Here is a 23,582-nt window from a genome sequence, read left to right on the forward strand (position 1 = left end):
ATTTGTTATTGTTAGCTTCATGAGCTTTGAGGTTGGTTGACACTAATTTTGCTAAAATATGCCTCTGGTAAAGATGTCAGACATAATGTCATATCATCCTAACTAATACAGCAGAATTGGACTTCAAGCATAACTGTTTTGGTGCAATAGAGTTTGGGCTTCTTTGAAAAGACAAATGTTCTAACAGATGTCGTAACATCATGACCCAGAACTTCAGTGCAAAGCTATTTTAAATCTTGACAGATTTAATTGGATCCTGTGAGATTTATTCCAAATATGTCTCAGTATATTTCGCGGGTCAAGATGATTTTATCTGGAACAAAGAAATCAAATCTCCAATAGAATTAATATTTATGTTTTTGAAGATTTGTTATAAGAATTGAGGAGGGTATATTACATGATTGGTACAGCTATAAGCGTGTGGATCAAGCATTTATGGATAAAGAATTTGAAGTCCAAAAGAATCTTGAAGACTATATATAGACAACCCTAGTCCTAATATTTTTGTATCTTTTATTATTCATAGTTTGTAAATTAAGATTTAGGGTATAAGGGTTTTGAGAGTCTCTTGTGTAACTTGTGGTGTACGTCCCCTTGTATCTTTTGATATTTGTGGTAGACATTCTTATTCTCACTCAGAAACCTTTAGGTAATGAGTTAAGTATTGTTCACACTCTTAAGCTTTTAAGCATAGAGTTGAGTATTGTTCTTGATCGAAGCTTTTAAGCAATATCGAGTACTTGTTCTTGGTTAAGGAGTGTCTTAACTAAGTTTTTTGTTATTAATCAAGGGGTGTCTTGATTAAGGTGTTTTCTTTAGTAGAAGTTGTGAAACAAGACTAAGGTTATTTTATTGGAGATGTAGTCTTCCTTTGTCACGAGGTTGTGACTTGATTTTTTAAGTGTGATTTTTCAGTTAGGTGAAAGGTCGTTGATAAAGTAATTGGGACTGTTAGACATCGCTCTGGTGGTTGGACGTGAGATGGGATTTCTCATATTTAGGAAGGTCTTAGGTAGAGGTAACATAGGATAGTGATTATGATGGAAAATTGTAAGCATGAGACTTGTCTAGGCTTTGAACTAATGCCATAGTGGACTTCCTTCATGGCTTGGTAGCCCTCAGAGTAAGTGATGTTGCACCAAACTGGTTAAACAATTATGTATGTGTTATTTATGTTGTGCATGTTTATTTTATGCATAATCACACAGTTTCAAAAGTTTGTTCAGGATGTCATAACAGATGTTGGAACATCTGTCTCGACATTAGATTTGTTACATCTGTCTCGACATCAGTTATGTCGTTGATTATTCTGCGTTTAAACTTATTAGCATCTATCTCTTTTTGATCTTGCCAAAGGAGAGAAATTGTAATGTGAGTTTAGTTTTAATTTATTTGTTTAATCAAAATTTGATAGGGTGCAATATTGGGGAGCACGAAGCAAAACCTTGATCATGCTTTACTTAATGTTCAAGTTGACTCAGTTATAACGTCGTTTTCTAAGCATCAAAAAGTGGGAGACTGAAGTTACTTTGCTCTCTAGGGCTTCGGTTTTATTACTTGTCTCGTTTATTATCATTTATTATTTATCGCTTTCATAATTGAGTCTCATCTAGTTGGATTTTTGCATATATCTTAGAGTTGAGTGCAATGTTTTTTAAATGAAGTTTTGCATAAAATTGTGTTTTTGCATGCATAAATCAAACCTTTTGGTAAAAGTCAATGCAATATGGTTCAAGTCAATTTAGTCAATTGTTTGGGTCAAAAAACTCATGAATGAATTGTTCTTATCATACTTACTTTAGATTCAAAGTTACACTTCATTTTACTCAAAAAAACAAATTTAAGAAGTGTGATTCGAATCAAGATTATGCATGATTCGAATCAAACATGAATGTGAAAATTCAAATTTTGCTGAAAATTCAAATTTTGCCTCTGTCTGCCATGATTCTAATCACAAATGATACTTGATTCAAATAACAGTACAAAATATGAGTTATCTTTTATTTTGTCTCATTTGATTCAAATAACAGGCTGTAGTTGATTCAAATCACAATCTACCATGATTCCAATCACATATTACACTTGATTTGAATCATAGTGTAAAATTTGAATTTTAAGTTCTTGATTCAAACCATTTCACTTGTTTGACTCAAATCATACTCGTTGCTCTTGACTCGAATCAAAAGGACATCTTTACTCATTTTTGGGCATAATTTCAAGCACCTATATATTTGCATTTCCTCTCTCCCTTGCCAAAAAGAATCGACTTTGAGTGATTATTGTGATCATGATCACATCTTTGAGAGTCTTTCTAAAAATTTGGAAACCCGCTTTCAAAGGAGACATTTTCACATCTATCTTTTTTATTTGAATTCATCTTCAACCTCTAGCAAGATTAACATTAGTTTCTTCTCAATTCTTAGAGAATGTGAGATCTATTGTAGGTGGGGATCAGTCTTTGTTGATGTTTTATGAATTCCTTGAGTTGCAGGTCAAGATTGAGATTGTGTGGCGGTGTTGGAGATTGGCAATCCAGCAAGAAAAAAGAAGTATTTTCGTCTGGTTACTTCGGTAGTGATGTGTGAAATCCTACAGACAAAGTCGAAGTTTCTACGTTCTTCAGACATATCAATATTCAAGGTACCAGTAGCACCGAGGAAAGCTTGTTGCAAAACGGAGGCTTGACGGAATTATTAATTTTGGAAGAGTTAAGTCCAGATCAGGTGAATCTTGTAAGATCGGCAAAGCAGACGTCGTATGCAACAAGAGAGGATTAAGTTAAGAAAACTAGCTATTTTCAAGAGTATGTCGTATCAAGTGGTTGTATAATTTCTGTAAACAATTGTCATTTTATTTTTATTGGAAGATAACAATTTTCAATGAGAAACCAACGAATAGTGGATTAAGCTCCTGCAACGATGATAAAGTTGAACCTATATTATTTTTAACCATTAGATTGAAAAGAATTAATGGTCAAGATGTGGAGTAAGTTATTATAACTTACTCTTGGAGTCAATATAACCCTCCTCTATATATATATATATATATATATATATATATATATATATATATATATATATATATATATATATATATATATATATATATATATATATATATATATATATATATATATATATATATATATATATATATATATATATATATATATATATATATGGTGTATTATCCCTTTTTCTCATCTCTCTTAAATTTTTTACATAATTTTCCATGCTTAGGTTTGTATCGCTTTCGTAGAATAACATGATGTTAGAATTTATCTGCCTATAGTAATTTCGTGATTAAAGTTTAGGTTTGTGATAGGTATAGTCATTTGAATATTCTCCCTCGCGATTACTGTTGTATGAACTCTTGCTGTTAGATTGATCATCTAATTAATCAAATTCAATTTGAGCCTTGTGTAAAAATTGAATTATGATAATTGTTAAATTGTTTGTTTAAAGCAAACTCATATTTACCGGTTGTTTTAATTTCTGATAATCTAAGTTAACTGTATTGTCCATTTAATCGTATGTTTATAAAAACCACTGCTATCTTTTGCTTCCATTTGTTATATGCTCTCATGGTATCAAACTGGTCTCGGAGGATGTAATTTGCACATCTGTTTGCAAAACTGAAGAATGATCTATTTAACCCCTTCTAGACCGTTTCGATGCCCATATCCTCCACCAGCACTATATTCAGTCAATATCTTTTCAAGAGACCAATCAGATTAGGCATTATGTTGGATATATAGGTATTCTTGTTATTAAGGCTAGTTTGATTCCTCTAGCGACAATTGAAGAAATCATGGCATACTTGGTTGAACATGATGAAGAAACCATGTCAACTTCCAAGAATGCTACTAGCTTAACTGATCCTTGATATTTGATCCATGATATATTCCGTTTCGAATTAATGAATCCTATGTTTGTTCTATATTCTAAGGCATCCGGATTGCAAAATCTAGATGTGAGTTTTAAAATTATTCCTATGAACATAAATTTCATGCACCTGGATTTTAAGATCTGGAAATGATAAATTCGAAAAGAAAATAAAAATTAAGGAGCTTTGACCAACATGGGAAGAGAAAAAACTTATTTCAATAAAGTCTCCCAGTGTACATGAGTTTCTCCTACAAAAACCCATGTACACTATAGTTCAGAAATGTGCAATCATGTCAATGCATCAAGTTCTCAACAAGATCAAACTTTCTGCCACTGATAAGAAAGTATTCCAAAATCTGGGCAAACTTTCATGCCATTCTAAATTTGTAAGGGTCCAATAGCCAGGAGGGAAACAAGTCAACAGCCTAATTTTCAACTTCCAATTATGAAATTGGATGCTACTCGAGCAATTTCAAAACCAAGAAACTACGATGCATCACATCAGCAGATTTATCAAACCATTCCTCTCAGTCTCTTGAGATGATTGCTAATAGCAGGATAGAGGTATACAAACTACAAAGCACTAGGAACTAAGAATGCTACAAGTACCAAACTCAAAGATATAAAAGCATTACTTCCACTGTTCCACACATAATTTAGCAATCAGATAAATACTACTAGACTACTGAAAAATTCATCTTATATTATTGTGAATAATTAGAAACTTCAAGATAAGGGTACTTAAAGCTCAAAATCTGTATGATAAAAATATGCCAATTAAACCGAATTGAGAAGAAAGACTGAAGCTTAATTGTAAAATCTAATAACTGAAACTTACAAAGATTATGTCCAATTGATAAAATTATACCAACTGCAACTAAAAGAAACCTTACCCTCCGATTCTAATTTGAACCTTTATCTTTGCCTTCATCGCCAACAGCATCAGAGACCAAAGTCATAGGTCTCTGATCAATAACCTCATCAATAATCCCATACTCCATTGCCTCTTTAGCGGACATAAAATGATCTCTATCCATCTTCTTCTCAATATCATCAATCGGTTGGCCCGTGTGCTTGGCGTACAACTTATTCAGCTCTTCCGAGATTTTTTTAATATGATCGGAATGAATTTGCATATCCTTTGCCTGGCCACTGTATCCACCAGAAGGCTGGTGAATCATGATTGTAGCATTCGGAAGAGAACGCCTCTGACCCTTGGCACCCGCACTCAACAGGAGAGAAGCCATGGACGCAGCCTGCCCCAAACACATTGTGTTGATCGGAGACCGAATGTACTGCATAGTATCATAAATTGCAAGCCCTACAAACATTACAACCAGACATCAACTGTATCACTATCCAACTCAACAGTTTGTTACCTAGCAGTAATGGGTATGTTTGGTAATTATAAGACAATAAATCAATTAGTTATTCAGCCATTCAGTCATTTGTTCATAATGAACTTGAATATAAACACTATTCCTCCAAATAAGAGCTTGCATGTTTTTTCTTAGGATAAGCAAATGTTAGTATATTAGCTATTATGGTACTAGTATTTTCTCTTTGAACTCTGGCCTTTTAACTCTTTCAACCCTTAGCTCAGACCATAACCCCCAGTCTTTCAACATACAAGCACTATTCTCCCAAATGATTCATAACTTGTAACATCAAGATTGCAGTTGGATTGACCTATGAATAGATTATTTCGGCATATCTAATAACATAAATCACCTGTGAGAGTGTTAGAGTGGTCTAAAAACATTTTATGACACATCAATAAGTTGTTTTATGGTAATTTAGATGAGCTCTCAATGGTATTCTGAAAACAATTTATAGCTTATCTAAAAACAATAAGCACTTTCTTATAATCCGAGTTTCGCCTAACTCAATCCTACAAAACTGACTTATAGGGCGAGAGATGTCTCTTAGTTGTAAACACATTCTCAGCTTATATCTCATCGAATGTGTGACTTTCGACAAGCTTAATTAAGTTGCTTATCCAAACAGACTCCAAAGTAAATCTCAGGACAAGAAAACCTTACCTATTTAACACAAAATCACATCTTTTTCACATGAAGGCATTGATAATTAGGGGGTTATTGTGATACAACAAAATGGGTAATCAAAAAACGATATTTTTAGAAGATGTATGCAATTAAAGAGCATAAAAGGCGATAAAATGGTAATGGGTGTTATCAATTACTACCTGCAGTAACAGCACCACCAGGGGAATTGAGGTACATGTTGATAGGCTTGGAAGGGTTTTCAGATTCAAGAAACAAAAGCTGAGCAACAACGACATGAGAGGTGTCATCAGAGATGGGTCCATTGATACAAATGATGCGTTCCTTGAGAAGACGAGAGAAGATATCGTAGGCTCTTTCACCTCTGGAAGAGGTTTCAATGACCATTGGGATCAAACTGTAGGCTCGATTTCTACATGGTGCGAATTCAGGTTTTGTTCCGTTGAACAAGAAATTGGTTGCGAGTGATTTTGAGGTTCTGAATAAGGCTCTCATGGTGCTTTGTCACTGAGATTGGGTTTTTGGTTCGGTTTTGTGATTAGGGCTTGTTTTTACCAAAACAGTGAAACTGAAACACAGGTGACACGACACAACAGGAAGGTGTACGGTGGTCCCTAGTTTCATTTTCCCTTGTTTTATGGCTTGTTTGTAAAGAAATGTTTTTGTCATTTTAATTATTTTTTTCTAAAGAAGTATTTTTTGGGTACCATTTTAATTACTAATTAATTTTTGTTTTTAATTATTTTGAGAATTTTTTTGAGAAAAGTTGATATATCATGTTTAGATTTAGGTTTTATTTTATAAAATCAAATTATTGGTTAAAGCATATAAGTAACATTAATATAAATAATATTTTATCCAAATTCATATTGTTTATATTATATAATTAATAATTATAAACCACTATTTAACTTTATTACGTGAGACTAGATCGAAGTTGAGTTTAATAAGATAAGTGTAGTTTATAAATGAGGTGGTGAACCTGAGTCATGTTGAATTTCATAATGTTAAATATGGTGGCGACTAGGGGTGCTCAAAACCAAACCAACCCAATAGAAAACCGCAAACCAAACCAAACCAAACCGAAACCGCAAAAAACCGCATTTAGTTTGGATTAGTTTGAGTCATCTTTTAATAAAACCGCACGTTTCGGTTCGGTTTGCGGTTTGTATTTTGTAAACCGAATCAAACCGCATTATGTTACAACCTAACTTTTACTTAACTCACATCTAACCCAAACTTAAATGTATTATTCCTTAGCCTTATGGTTAAGAACAATTTTCTCGTCCTTACACATATGATTTTAGTCCTGATCTTTTCAAATCTCTAATAGTATTATCGCGCCTTCTTTGCCACATACATCTTCCCTCTTTTTCTATAATCTCTACTCTCTTATATTCTTTCTTTTTTACCTTCTTATTTTTATGCAAATGTTCCCTATTTCAGTTTCATTTTTATCGCACATCTTCTTCTCTAATCTCTCAACTCTTTTGTTTTTTCTTTTTCACCTTCACTAATCTCTCCTCTCTTCTATTTTTTTGTTTCATTTCTAATAATTTTTATATTGTTTTATACTATTATTTTATGTTTATTATTTAACTTGTCTAATTTAATTTTTACATATTAAATAGAAAGTTGTTGTCAAAACATGACGAGTTTTGTTGTTATTTGATAGTGTATGAATGTCTAAATACAAAGTTATGTTGTCATCTACATGTATGTATTGTTCAATAAAATATTTGTAAAAAACCGAACCGAACCAAACCGCATTAATTTGGTTTGGTTTGGTTCGGATTTTTTTTAAAAGTCAACCGAACCAAACCAAACCGCATGATTTTTTCTCTTGCAGTTCGGATGATTTTTTTCGTCAAAACCGCCCAAACCACACCGCGATCACCCCTAGTGGCGACCGACAAGAAAGCATATGTAAATACTTTGATTCTTTATAATAGAATAGTTAGAGTTTAAATGCTGAATTTGTTTCATGGAGCATCTTAAATTTTCACTAAGTGAATAGTCTTTTCCATCGAGTCTTTATAAAGTGGGCGTCAAACCAATTTCAATTAAGTAGCTCTTGAGCCTAGTCAAGAGTAGCTAGAGTATGACTTGTGGTGCAAGTTGTTTTCTCATATGCACATCAAACTTCATGTTATTGGATTTTCTATGAGAATTAACATCTAAATTTGACTTAATTCTTAACTTTTTGTATTCTTGGTTTTTTTAGGATCAAAATATGATGGGGTTTTATTGACTTTGCCACCCTTCCATCTTGTTGTCACATGGAGCTTATGATTTATAAGGTGATTTTTCGTCATAAGCATGCCATGATTAGTTTATGAAGATTGTAAATGTCGTTATGAATTCGATAATGTAATCCCTTATGACTTGGGACTAGTTTACTGGTGGGTGTGTGGTCTCGATGATCCATTGAATTTTTCCTGACATATCTATTTTCTTTCTGTTTGTTGGTTCCCACACAGAGTATAAATAGGACTAAGTTATCTCTTTTCATTCTTCACTTTCTTGCCCCATTATCATTTTTCTTCATAGTTATTATCTCTCTCGAAGTGTTTTTCCCATTTTTGAAAATCTTTAAGCTTTTCTTATCGGTAAGTTTCCTTGTGTTGTTATGATGATTTTAATGTTTTATTATGTGTTTCTCTTTTTTTGACGACCGCTTCTTTGGTGATGATTATCTCATTATGGGTGCATTAGTGGCCCTATTCCTCATTCCCTCGACCATTGATCAAAGGGGATAATGACTTCACTCTTGCAATCAAATTCAAGATAAATTCATATAAAAGGCTTAATCTAAAAAAACATAGAGTATATTAGATTAGAATTGGAAGGTTCACTATAATACTTCTCTAGATGGATTGGATGAATACTTGGGTCCTTTGGATCGCTTGTACAATTTAATTTTGGATAATTAGAAAGTAAAGTTTTTATTCAATTTTTTTTACCAAAAAGTTATTTTTTTTATATAGAACTATTAAAGTTTATAGTTACAACCATTTGTAAGCAAGCACTATAGATAATATAACAACACAGATTTAAAAAATAAAAATTCATTAGACATTTCTATACCTAAAATCATAGTTATTGAAATGTCTAGTTTAAGAAATGTACATGATCTCTCCTCATAAATTCCATTACCAAATATCCAATCAACAATCAACTTTAAACATCCTTATTTAGTCTTTCATTCCAAGTACTATACTCACTCAATCCTATTTCTAAATATCACTCTGTGTTAACAAACTAATACTACATAAATCTCTAATGATATAAAAACCCTTATACATGTTCCAAACAAAAAAGAAAAAAAAAATACAACATCATTAGTCACTATATCAACTTAGCATAATTAATTTTCACCAATGACCAAATCCAAGTATTTTCCAATTTCATCATCACCCCTCTTACAAAGATTAACCTTGATCCCATGTTTCATATACATAGTCAATGCAATCTTTGGCTCCACAATGTGATTCTCAACAACCTTCACATGATACCTAAATATGATACTAGCAGCAACATATTTCATCTGATAATAAGCAAAATCTTTGCCTAAACACAAACGAGGTCCACCATTAAATGCAGTGAATTTGTATGCAGATTCACTCATAAATTTTCCATCTTTTAACCATCTTTCTGGCTTAAACTCCCTGCAATCTTTCCCCCATATGCTTTCCATTCTCCCCATTGCATATATTGCATATATCACTTTTGTTCCTTTTTTTAGTTCTGTTCCATCTGGGAACCTATCATCCTCAACTACCTACAAAAAAAAAACAATATCATAATTATGTTATTAATAGTTGCATGCTTTTAACCTCGAGCCACTAGGTGAATTTAATACATGACTTTGAATTGTGTGAGATTATTCTTCTAGGTAGCACTAGTTAATTTGCAGATTTTCTATAGGTTGGTGTTTTCCAATAAAATTTGAAACTTTTGACTCATACTTCTTGCATGGTTTCAACATAACAGTAAAAACTTTCATTGTAGTGGGACACTGACAAACATCGGATACGACACTGAGATTGAAACTGGCACGTCCTCAACAATATTAGTTTGAAAAATAAATAATCTGAGCATAATTACAATGTCCGACACTGACACAGACAATGTCTTTTTTCAGAGGTGTTGGTGCTAGAGAACATGTAACTGATAAATAGAAACAAGAAAAATAGACAAGAAAAAATAAACATTAGTTACCTCTTTGTGATCCACTGGAACAGAAGGGTATAATCTGAGAGTTTCTGATAAACAAGCATGCAAATAATCCATTTTTTTAATCTCTTCAGGCCTAAATATCAAAGAATTTCCAAACACATCCTTCTTCATATCATTTCTTTGACTCACCACTTTGCATATCTCTTCTAAAATCTTCTCCTCCACTTCATGATTCTTATCAAGCAACCAGAAAAACCAACTCAAAGCAACAGAAGAAGTGTCTCTCCCAGCTAATATAAAATTCACACATATATCTCTCAAGAACTTATCTGAATAAGCACTTCCATTCTCATCTTTCATCTTCATAAAAACAGTTAACAGATCAGATTTCTGTGATTTCTTGTCCTCAAATTCCAAAGACAGTTCCTTTTTTCTAGTCCTAATAACATTCATAGCAAACTCATCAACCCCTTTGATTGATCTCTTGAGTTTTCTCTCTGTGCCTAAGTTGAAAAGCCTCATAAACTTCCAAACACACGTCGGCGTAACAAAACGAAACATGGTCGCTTCTGTTGCATCTTCAAAGGCTCTTGCAAATGGTATAACAGGAAGATTTTGACTCAAACAACCTGGATCAACACCAAAAGCTATCATACAAACATTATCAAAAGTTAACCTTAAAAGAATGTCTTGAAGATCTACAACAACTCTTTTATCAACTGAATCCTCTAGAACAGGTAAAAGCCTTGAATGAACAAGGTGAAATAAAGAATCAGTTGTTAAACTCCTGAACTTCGTTGAATGAAACTCAATGCTCGCTGTTTTTCTTTGCTTCTGCCATTTTTCGTCGTCGGCGTTGAATATACCGTCTCCAAGTAAGTCTCTTGCCGTGCTTCTGAAGTAAGTTCCTTTAGGAAAGTTGATGAACTTGGTTTTGAGAAGGTGTTCGAGGTTTCGAGGATCGGAAGTGATTATGCAGTTGAGGCTGCTGAAAGTAGGACCTTTGAAATGAAAAGTTCCGTTTTGTTTGTTGAGTATGTCAGAGAACCATTCATACAAGTTGGTTCTTAGGCCATTGAGTAGAGAAGGTAACATACCAAGAAAAGGCCAAATAGGTAAACCATGATGGTTCTTTTGTTTGAGGGAATGAATGATTATGAAGATGGTGATTGCTATGAGAATTTCAAGAGTTTGGATGTTTTGGAAGATGAAGAGAATAAGGGAATAGACCATGTTGAAGTCCGCGGCGAAAGGCGAGGAGGAAGAGGAAGAAGAGGAGGAGGAGAGGTTGAGATTGGTCATGGTGTTTGAGAGATAAGGAATGTGAAAATGCATGATAGTAATGGTTTGGTCATGGTTGAAGTATGTTAGTTATATGCATGAGTTTGCATATGTGGTTTGGTTTGGTGAACAGAAATGTTTTTGAGAGGAAAAGTTGAAATTGTTAAAAGTGATTATGGGAAAAGGAATTAAAGTAGAGAGGAGTGTAAGAGTTTTAAGAAAGGGTTTGGACTTTGGAGGATGAGAAGTTGATGAGGCAGATTACCTAAGAGGGAGTATAGTGTTACAAGTTTCTTTATGATTTTATTGGCTTATGAATCTATATATACATTAACTACCTAATTCTTGTATTTTTATTGTTTTGTTTTGTTAATACTAACACGGCATGGTTTTGGAATTTGGTTAGAATGTTTAATCAAATACTAGTCTATGAGTTAATGTAAACTAACTTGGTTGGGTTGAGGAGAGAGTATTTTATTGCTTATTCAAGAAGTTAAGGTGGCAATTCTTTATCTTTGGGATTAAGATAGTACTAGTACATTTAAATATAGATGCGTGAAGAGATAATAGATCATGGAAAATAAATATACTTTATTCTTCTCTTAGCATAGAAATTTCTAAAAAAAATATAAATGTTTTAAAAATTATTTGAGTACTATGAAGATATTTGGAAATTAGGAATTCGGATAGTGTGAGATATAGGGTTTTGTCACTGATGTTTTGATTCGATTCATTTTCTAGCGAGTTTGTTTGTTTTAGCTTTAAAAAATGTTTTTTTTTTATATTTTTAAAAATAGATTTTATAAAATTATTTTTCAAAATATTATACATTTTTTTATATTTGTTTTTTCTAAATTGAAAGACTAATTTTGATATTCTATAACATAAACATATATTATTGAAGATCAAAATATAGTTGCAATTGTAATTTTAAAAAAATTTATTTCTAAAATATTTTTATAAAAAATTATTTGAAATAGCTTTAAAATTAAGTAATTTTTTAAAAATTTGACATTAAAAAAAATTCAATAAAATATCTAAAATTATATTTTTAAGAATAACTATTCAAACTAATTTTTTACTGATTTTATAAAAAATTTATTTGTAAAGTTTTTTACACAAAATTATATAACACTTTAAAATTCATTTAAGAAAACAAACCAAACGACCCCAATAAGGGATGAAAAAATTAAGGGTTAAATATACAAACCCCCCTGTAATGTTAGCGAGTATTTATTTTAGCCCCTGGTAAAGTTTTTTTTTCATTACCCCCTTAACTTGCAAAGATTCCACGCCAAAACACCCCTCAATGCCACTTGTTAAATCAGAATTATTAAAATTAAATTAAAATGTCCATGTGACTGTAAGATGTTACATAGATGAGAAGGAAGGCACAAGGTTCTTCATCTTAATCTGAGGTGCTTGCCACTGAAAGTAAGGGAATAATTCATAAAAAGGAACCAAAGGGTGGTAGAGAGATCATCATAAGAAAATCCAAGCCGCATTACAAGAATCTGAAGTGTCATTATTGTCATAAAATAGGACACGTACATAAGTATTGCTATCAGTGGAAAAGAGATAACAAAGGCAAGAAGAGTAAGTCTAAACAAAGAGATCATGAAGATCATGATGATGATTGTGTTACTACTGCTACTAGTAATGAACATGTTATTCTAAGTGATCATGAGTTTCTCAATCTCGTATCAAATGAGAATATGTGGATTGTTGATAGTGGAGCTACATTGCATGTTACACCAAGGAAGAATTTCTTCACATCTTATACTTCTGGTAACTTTGAAATCTTGAAGATGGGTAATGATGGTGTATTTAAGGCAATTGGTATTGGTGGTGTATGCTTTCAAACCAACATAGGAATACAGTAGTTTCTTAGAGGTGTCAAACATCCATTAGATGTCAGTTTTAACTTGATATGTGTGCATATACTTTATGATTGTGGTTATGACAATCACTTTGAATCTAGAAAGTGGAAACCCAAGAAAGGTAACTTGATTATGACTAGAGGGGAGAAACTTTCTAAATTGTATTGGACAAAAGCTTTGGCTGCTAGGGATAATGTGAATGCTATCAACATGGAAGCGTCTTTGTGGCACCGAATACTTAGTCATATTAGTCAAAAAGCGGTAATCGATTACTTTAGAAGACAGTAGCGCATACCTCATTTTCACTCAGCGGTAACAGGTTACTCCAAAAATGGTAACCAGTTACCACGACAAAATTCCAAAATTTTCAAAGATTGCCACAGCTGTAACCAGTTACTCCTAAAGTGGTAACCGATTACCACCTTGACAGAAGCATTTTTTTCTGCAAATTTCTATGTACGAAAACTACTCCTAAAACCCAAATTTTCTATGACAGAAGTGTACCCAATTTCGACAAGTTCAATCCAAAATGCATAGTAATCATCATACATTACATAACCACATCAAAAACACGTCATATACATAAACTCATGGCAATTCAACATCAAATATATCATCAATTCACCAATCACCATGTTCTTTATCAATTCATCATACAAAACAAGAACAAAGCCTACCACTACATTAACTTGATATCAATTATAATAAACTCGATTACACCCTCTTACCTAGAATTCCTAGTAACTGATTTCTTCCTTCGCGTTCTATGGAAAATTCCTCTTGGTTCTCTGTGCCCTAACTCTCACTTTTATGTTCTCCCAGAATTTCACGATCAGTCAGAATGAATCCCTCATTCCCTTACTTTCCCCTTTTCTATTAGTTTATTATCCCTAATGATCCTTTTACCACCATACCCTCACTTAAGCACTCACACTTACCATTATGCCATTATCCTCCTTTTCACTTTATTATTCTATTTATTCTACTTTAATTATTATTACAACTCTAAATAATAAAACTCAATTATTATTATTCTAATAATATAAACTAAATTATTAAATCCAATAATTTCTAGTTATCTCCTTAATCTAACACTACCCTACAACACATCACACACATATCATCATACTTCACACAAATTCACTAATAGTCCACAAATAATCAATTAAATAAATAATTTTAAATTTTAGGATGTTACATTATGCCTTGAAGACAAAAGACTAAGTGTTCAAGAAGTTCAAAGAATTTTATGCTTTGGTAGAAAGGCAAACATGCAAGAAGCTAAAATGTGTTTGTTCTGATAATTGTGGTGAGTATTATGGAGTATTTGATGCCTATTGCAAACAGCATGGTATTGCACATGAAGAGAATCTTCCTAAAACTCCTCAATTGAATGGTTTAGTAGAGAGGATGAATCAAACACTAATTGAGAGAGAGAGAGTAAGGTGCACTATTACAGAAAACACATTTCACAACAGTTAGTAAAGGAATATCATCACAGTTGACCAACCTTGTGAGGTTGGATGTGATTTTAAGTGTGTAGTTTACAATCACGGTATATTGATCGTTGTAGTGATCTGGATAACGCGCTGCCTATAACAACGGTTGTGTTAAACAATCGTTGTGAGAAATTTTACAGGTCATGTGTTTGATACTCAACAACGTCATTTTTGGCGTTTATTATTCTGAATAGTGTTCTACCTATAACAACAGTTGTATTAAGTAACCATTGTGAAATTATTTGTTTTATAATATATATTTTTTTATTTTACAAAATTTCAAAATTTTTAATCTGAATTTTTCTAAATCGTATTAGACTAGAAACAACAACATGTCCATTTGTAAAGAATTAGTCAAAAAATTGTATTACACCAAAGACAAAATTCCATTAAGAACCATAAACCTTTGATTTTCTGGATTTAGGAAATTTGCTCATACATCATACACATCCCTTCTTTGCCACTCCTTGTACTTTTTTGATGAACTGAATTGATTTGAATTTTTTCAACGTTCACTATCTTTTTTATACTTCCGTAGATACACTTCCGGAAGAAAAAAAATCAAATTTTGTTAAACAAAAGGTACTTCCTAATGTGTATCTACAAAATCAGAGGACATAATTGAATTTTTCCATGTGATTGAGAGATTCCAGAGATAGATAGAAATATTGCCAAAAAACAATTATAAATGATAAATTGGCTTTTCACACCATATTTATATACAATTTTTTTTTTTAATTATGTGTTCTACTTAGTTTACCAATCATTAGTTGGTTCAGTGGTGACTGGCGCTGAATTTGGTAGGGAGGACCATGATTCGATTCCCCGCAACTACGATCGGAAGGGGGCTGGAACCACTCGATGCCATAACTGACCTCCGAACCAGACTAAACCGGTGGTTATAAACCAATAAAAAATCAAACTTGTGTAACATTTGGCTCCAAATATCATATCTTTAAAAAAAAATTCAACCAAGATACAATTAACTTAAAAATAAAAATTGTGTAAAACTAAACAAATTAAAATAAGGATTAAATATATTTTTCGTCTTTATAAACTATTAAATTTTGTTTTTATCTTTGTAAAAAAAATTGATATATTTTGGTCCTGTAAAATTATTATACATATAGGTTAAGGGCTGGCCCAACCAATTTGGAGGCCCTGTTTTAATTTAAAATATGGACTTATAAAAAAAACGGATGGAACGGAACGGAATGGAGTGGTATGGATTCCATTCCATTCCATCACTTACCACCATATTTCTTTCCCTTCGATTTGGGCGGAATGAACAACTTACCTTATTCCGTCCTAAAATTCTCAAACAATGGAATGGTATCTTCGTTCCGCTCCGCTCCATTCCGCTCCGCTATGATCCATTATGCTCCGTTCATTTTATGATATCCAAACATAGCCATATATATATATATATATATATATATATATATATATATATATATATATATATATATATATATATATATATATATATATATATATATATATATATATATATATATAATTAACACATGTGTTGTGGCTCAAAATTGTGAGGCCCCAAAATTATGAGGCACTGTGTTGTGGCTCAGGTTGTACAGACACAGAGTCAGGCCTGTATAGGTTTAGTTTTTGCTGTTATATAATGTATATTTTTATGTAATTATTTGCAGACATGTTTAGAAATTAGAACGTTATAAAAGGTTTATTAAAAAAAATAACTCAAAATTTATTTTTTAAGTTAATTTTCATTACTTTTATCACTAACTTTTAGATTTTAAAAGATTTATATTAAATTTATGTTATTTTAAAAAATTGTAAAATTTGATAAATAAATAAATAAATTATCCAAAATTTTATGAAAATAATCGGGACTAAAATTGTATGGATAAAAAATTTGTAGAAACAAAAAATGTTATTTTTTTAATAGAGACTAAAGATAAAATATAACCTTTAAAATAATTTATGTAAAAAATAATTTCTGGCATCAAGTGGTTCCATCCCCCTCCCGATATCGTAGTTGCGGGGGATCCAACCGTGGTTCTCCCTACCAAGTCCAGCGCCAATCACCACTGAACCAACTAACGATTGGTTAATTTAAATATATTCTAACAAAATCCATATAAGACACTGTTTTTTTACCCAATTGATGATTAAAGCAAATGAATGCAAATTAAATTGGAATGTAATTAAAGAAAAACTTACAAAGAAATGGAAAAAAATAGTGAGAAAAATATTTAATTTTAATTAGTCTAATTCATTTTTAAATAGCAAAAAAATAAAATAGCACAAAAACAACAATACTTTTCAAGAAGGAGATTCCGGTTTCGTTGAAATGATCATTGGTTCTTTTAACATTATAGGGGGTGGAAACACTCTAAAACGAAGGAGGATATGTGATATAATTAAAAAAGGGGAAGCGAACATTTTTTTAATTCAAGAAACTAAATTCACAAACACCACGGAAGGATTAGCTCATAGTTTTTGGACCAAGGAGGACATAGGCTTCTCTTATTCAAATTCGTTGGGTATGTCGGGAGGTATGATAATTCTTTGGAAGATAGGTGTTGTGGATGTCTTATTAATTTTCAAAGGTGAAGGCTTTTTAGGAATCAAAGTAAAGTGGAAGGGGGGAATTTATTATATTCTCAATGTCTACTCTTCGTGTCTTTTAGCTAAGAAGAAAGTTTTGTGGGCTAAAATTTTGTCGTTGAAGAATTTATATTGTGATGGGGAGTGGATTATTGGTGGGGATTTTAATTCTATTAAAAATCCCTCGGAGAGGAAAGGTAGGAGGGACGGGGTTCTTTCTAACGAAGAGGAGCTATTCGGTAAGTTCATTGAGGACATAGATTTGGTGGATATCCCTTGTAAAGGTAAGAAGTTTTCTTGGTATAGTGGTTGTGGGAGAGCTATGAGTAGGATCGATCGTTTTTTGGTGTCTAATGTTGTGGTGGATAGATGGTGTTTGGTTGGTCAATTTGTTGGGTGTAGAGATATTTCGGACCATTGTCCGGTTTGGTTGGTGAAGGACAATTCTAATTGGGGTCCTAAACCGTTCAAATTTAATAATGAATGGTTCTCTTTTCCGTCGTTTCTCCCTTTTGTTGAATCGGAATGGAAAGAGATGACGGTGGTGGGTAGACCCGATTTTGTGCTTTATGAAAAATTGAAAAGGTTGAAAGAGAGACTTAGATGGTGGAACACATCGATTTTTTGTAAGGTCGACTTGGAATTGGAGGAAAGCTTGAAGGAGGTGAACAAGGGAGACTCTATTTTGGAGGAAGTGGCGGAGGAGGACTTCCTTGTCTCTTTGCAAGGTAGAAGTGAGGCGAATAAGAGGTTGTGGTTGAATCTTAGGATCAAGGAAAACATGCTCGTTCAAAAATCTAGGCTTAAGTGGTTGAATGATGGGGATTCCAATTCGCGTTTCTTTCATAATGTGGTTAGAGAGAAGAGAAGACGTAACCACATCGGTCCTTTGGTTTGTCCCAGAGGTTTGGTTGAAAAAGTAGAAGAGGTTAAGGACGAGGTCCGCAATCCCTTTGCTTCGAAATTCATTGAGTTAGAGGAAGATAGATTGAACCTTGATGGTATCCCTTTCAAGAGCTTAAACGATGTAGATCGCGTTTCTCTCGAAAGGCCTTTTGAAGAATGTGAAATCAAGGAAGCAATATGGAGGTGTGGGAGTGATAAAAGCCCGGGTCCCGATGGGTTCTCTTTTTTGTTCATTAAGAGATGTTGGTTCTTCCTAAAGGAGGATTTTTTGAGGTTCTTTATGTTAGAACAAGATTTGTTCTGATCAATTATCTTAGTTTTGATGATAACAATAATATGAATTTTGCTTAAGATAATATGGTACTCTAATCCAATGCAATTTCCTTTTCAGGAAATATATAAAGAGTATGCATAATTCAGCGCTCAGAAGCTTTGTCTCAAAGGGTTCAGCATGCAACATCAGAACATGGTCTGGCAAGACATCAGAAGATGGTCGAAGCAGAATCAGAACATGGGTCTATGGAAGCATCAGAAGAACATGAGATTAGAAGCACTGAAGTTCTGATGGTATCACACTCAGAAGCACTTCAAGGTCAGAAGATCAGAAGATGCTTTGCACCAAGCTGTTTGACTCTGATGATATTCAAACGTTGTATTCACAAACATCAGATCAGAAGGAAGTACATGTGGCAGGCTACGCTGACTGACAAAAGGAACGTTAGAAGCTATTAAAGGCAACGTCAGTAGACACAGCGTGAACAAGGCTCGAGGTAGTTGACAAAAGCGTATAACATTAAATGCGATGCTGTACGGAACACGCAAAGCATTAAATGCACTCAACGGTCATCTTCTCCAACGCCTATAAATATGAAGTTCTGATGAGAAGCAAGGTTAACGACTCTGAACAAAACAACTCATATTAACTTGCTGAAACTCTGTTCTATTCAAAGCTCAGAATCTTCATCTTCATCAAAGCTCACTACATTGCTGTTGTAATATATTAGTGAGATTAAGCTTAAACGTTAAGAGAAATATCACAGTTTGTGATTATAGCTTTTAAGAAGCAATTGTAATACTCTTAGAATTGATTACATTAAGTTGTAAGGAACTAGAGTGATCGTGTGGATCAGAATACTCTAGGAAGTCTTAGAGGTTATCTAAGCAGGTTGTAACTAGAGTGATCGTGTGGATCAGAATACTCTAGAAAGTCTTAGAGGGTATCTAAGCAGTTGTTCCTGGAGTGATCAGTGTGTGATCAGAAGACTCTGGAAGACTTAGTTGCTGACTAAGTGGAAAACCATTGTAATCCGTGCGATTAGTGGATTAAATCCTCAGTTGAGGTAAATCATCTCTGCGGGGGTGGACTGGAGTAGTTTAGTTAACAACGAACCAGGATAAAAATAACTGTGCAATTTATTTTTATCGGTCAAGTTTTTAAAGCTACACTTATTCAAACCCCCCCTTTCTAAGTGTTTTTCTATCCTTCAATTGGCATCAGAGCGCCGGTTCTAAGGTGCAAGCACTTAACCATGTTTAGAAAAGATTCAGGAAGAGAAAAACGCTTCAGTAAAAGATGGCTGATGAAACTGCAAAGTCTACATCTACATCTGGCTCTGCTGAGCAACACAACGGTAACAATGGTTATACTAGACCGCCGGTATTTGATGGTGAAAACTTTGAATACTGGAAAGATAAACTGGAAAGTTACTTTCTTGGTCTAGATGGTGATCTATGGGATCTTCTGATGGATGGTTACAAACATCCGGTAAATGCCAGTGGCGTAAAGCTGACAAGGCAAGAAATGAGCGATGATCAGAAGAAGCTTTTCAGGAATCATCATAAATGCAGAACTGTTTTGCTGAATGCTATCTCTCATGCTGAGTATGAGAAGATATCTAACAGGGAAACGGCCTATGACATATATGAGTCCTTGAAAATGACTCATGAAGGAAATGCTCAAGTCAAGGACACTAAAGCTCTTGCTCTAATCCAGAAATATGAAGCCTTCAAGATGGAGGATGATGAAGACATTGAAAAGATGTTTTCAAGATTTCAAACTCTTACTGCTGGATTGAGAGTTCTTGACAAGGGATACACCAAGGCTGATCACGTAAAGAAGATCATCAGAAGCTTACCCAGAAGATGGGGTCCTATGGTGACTGCATTTAAGATTGCGAAGAATCTAAATGAAGTCTCTTTGGAAGAGCTGATCAGTGCCCTGAGGAGTCATGAAATTGAACTGGATGCAAACGAGCCTCAAAAGAAAGGTAAGTCTATTGCATTAAAATCCAATATCAAGAAATGCACTAACGCTTTTCAGGATAGAGAAGAAGATCCTGAAGAATCAGAATCTGAAGAAGAAGATGAACTGTCCTTGATCTCCAGAAGGCTAAATCAACTCTGGAAGAACAAGCAAAGGAAGTTTAGAGGCGTCAGAAGTTCAAAGAAATTTGAACGTGGAGAATCTTCTGATGACAGAAGATTTGACAAGAAGAAGGTCATGTGCTATGAATGCAATGAGCCTGGACACTTCAAGAATGAATGTCCAAAACTTCAGAAGGAAAATCCCAAGAAGAAGTTTCATAAGAAGAAAGGTCTTATGGCAACCTGGGATGAGTCAGAAGATGATTCAGACTCTGAAGATGAGCAGGCTAACTGTGCGCTGATGGCGACAGAAGATGACGGATCAGAATCTACATCAGAATCAGATTCTGAAGAGGTATTTTCTGAACTTACTAGAGATGAGTTAGTTTCCAGTCTAACAGAACTTCTGGAATTCAAGTCTCAGATTAGTCTCAAATACAAAAAGCTGAAAAAGCTATTTGAATTTTGTCATACCCCAAAATTTGCCCTCACATATTTTCATATGTCATTTTATTTCAAGTAATTGACATAACCCAGTCGGTAAGGATTTGAGTGTACAAGCGCGAGAGGTCCTGGATTCGAGTCTCACTTACTGACATTTTTACCTCTTATTTGTTTCTAACTTTAGTTTTAACTTTATTTTTATTCAAAATCACAAAAATATGTTTTTATCATTTTAATACTTAATTTTCGTATTTATTATTTAATCATTTTTTAAAAAAAATTAATTTTTCAATTTTTCATTTTTTTTTTCATAAAAAAAATCAAAAAATCAAAAAATCATAAAATAAAAGATTTGAAAAGATTTTACAGCTTTTTGCATTTTAGGTTAGTATTTGTAGTTTTAGGAAAGAATTGACGTAATTGGTTAAATATAATCATAAATCTCAAATCAAATAATTTTAATTTGGGACTTTTGATTATTTTAATTAATTATAATCAATTTGATTTTATGCATTTTTTAACTTCTTAACCTAATCTCTCATCTTATAAATAGTCACTCTTCACACAAAAAAAAAGGAGAAAAAAAAGAACCCTTATTTCTTTCTCGTACAGTACACAAAAACGAACCATTAATCCTTATTCCAACCGATTCACATGTACAGAACACCCGAAAATCACAACTTCCTCATCTACTCTTGCCTCCAACGCACAAAACGCAACAATTTTGTTCCAAATCCGTAGAACCGATTCAACAAGTTCATAGCGCATCTTCATATATTACTGGACCGACTCTCTTGCGATTTCATCACAATCACAATCGTCGAAATCACTATATGAACATTCACTAAAGTTTCTAAATTCTTGCATCAATTTAACAACAATTAATATAACAAATATTCTGTTTGTTTTCATGAGTTACAGGTAGAATAAAGGAAGCTTCACCGCTGCAAATAACAACAACTTGCGGCAACTTTCAACACCGATAATGCCAACACAGAAAATTGAATTTCAAGAACACTCTCTCTACCTTTCACGAAAGAAGAAGCAGCAGAACCGCGAGAAATTAAAAATAAGGATTGAATTACTGTCGATCATGTAGTTTATTCTTCAGCTCACTATGTTGTTTTTCTAGTGTTGATTGTAGGTAATCTTCAAAGAAGGAACATTCAAAGATATGAACAAAAACTCAAGACGGAAGATCCACGACACCATCGCCTACATCACCAATCACAACTGCACAGCACCGATCCAGAATCCAAACCGACAGAAGCAAGCCGTAAAATCATCAACACAACACAACACGCGGCACACCTGCGACGCCGTAACGTCATCAATACCATCCTTCAAACCTGTCAACAAGAATTTCCAACAAAGCCTTCATTCCAAGTTGTTGCAACCGATCTGACACCAATCGAAGCTCAGCGATTCAAATCGAATTTCAGCACAACAACATCACCGCGAAGACCGACTCAACTCAGTCGGGAAACAAATCCTAATCGCCGCCACTCCTTCCGATTTCAGGCCACCACGATGTCGTCGTCGGTGTTCAGACCGAGACAACGCACCACCTCGAAGCTACGAAGCCGCACCGATCTCCGCCCTTGTGCGCCGCACCCGGCCACCTGCAGCAGCACCGCACGACCACCGCCGTGGATCTCCCTCCGTCGAAGCCGCGAAACTGACGTACAAAGGTACTGTTTTCCGTTTCTTTACATTTTTCGGTTTGGATGTTGTTGTCTTGAGAAAGAGATGGAATTTCTTATGTTTTCTAGCTTTCAAACGTGTGGGTGCTGTTGGTTATTTGATCTTTCTAATATTTTAAATGCCACTTGTCAAATTAGTGATTAGATGTTGTTTTTAATTTATAAAATAAAAAATGAACATTGAATGGTTTTCAAAGGCTTCAGGCTGCAGTGCTTCACTCGCTGCTCTATCCAAAAAGTTCTCATTTATTTTCTTTCATCCAAAAAATATTATTATAAACTTAAGTAGTTTTGTCTAGAATTCAATCTATAACAAAATACAAAAACAATTAATTAGATTTTTATGTTTCTATATAAAAAATACAAAAAACATTCTAATTAGTTTTTTTTAGAAATTGACATGTTTAATTTTATATTTTCTTTTGTTAATCATCGTTGATATTTGTTAGTATTTCTTATCATTTATCCTGCATCATTTTATTTCTATGTACTACTATTTTCTTGTATTGCGAGTACATACATTCGAGCTGTTCATGTTCATCCTCAATCATAGACCTCCACCACACTGAATCAGGGGTAACCTCGAGGTTATCTCCGACTACGAACCATATCAGATCAAATCAAGCTAAGTACTTTTGTTTATTTTATTTTAAATACATTATATCCTTATTTTTAGGGTTAACTATGTTCGCCTTCGAACCGATAAATGCACTCATCCTATTTTGTTTGCCTTTTCCAGGGTTTGTCAAATTGCCAAAGCTACGAGTTTGGTAACCCTAAACCCTAACCTTTTATTTTTTCTGTTTAATTATTACTTGTGTCAAACCCT

The 23,582-nt window shown here is 33.5% G+C and overlaps 2 protein-coding genes across 2 annotated transcripts; both read right to left on the reverse strand.

The window, feature by feature from the left end:
• Nucleotides 1-4,573: 4,573 nt before the first annotated feature.
• On the reverse strand, nucleotides 4,574-6,531 carry LOC131607128 (ATP-dependent Clp protease proteolytic subunit 2, mitochondrial-like). The gene is made up of 2 exons (XM_058879161.1): nucleotides 6,094-6,531; nucleotides 4,574-5,208 (listed from the first exon to the last, which is right to left on the reverse strand). Exons 1-2 carry the CDS (start codon nucleotides 6,404-6,406, stop codon nucleotides 4,790-4,792), a joined length of 732 nt encoding a protein of 243 aa, XP_058735144.1. The 5' UTR covers nucleotides 6,407-6,531; the 3' UTR covers nucleotides 4,574-4,789.
• Nucleotides 6,532-9,021: 2,490 nt separating this feature from the next.
• On the reverse strand, nucleotides 9,022-11,644 carry LOC131607129 (cytochrome P450 86B1-like). Its single transcript, XM_058879162.1, has 2 exons — nucleotides 10,133-11,644; nucleotides 9,022-9,692 (listed from the first exon to the last, which is right to left on the reverse strand). Exons 1-2 carry the CDS (start codon nucleotides 11,423-11,425, stop codon nucleotides 9,279-9,281), a joined length of 1,707 nt encoding a protein of 568 aa, XP_058735145.1. The 5' UTR covers nucleotides 11,426-11,644; the 3' UTR covers nucleotides 9,022-9,278.
• Nucleotides 11,645-23,582: the final 11,938 nt, after the last annotated feature.

Source organism: Vicia villosa, linkage group LG5 (genome assembly GCF_029867415.1).
Source record: "Vicia villosa cultivar HV-30 ecotype Madison, WI linkage group LG5, Vvil1.0, whole genome shotgun sequence".
Lineage (NCBI taxonomy): Eukaryota > Viridiplantae > Streptophyta > Magnoliopsida > Fabales > Fabaceae > Vicia > Vicia villosa.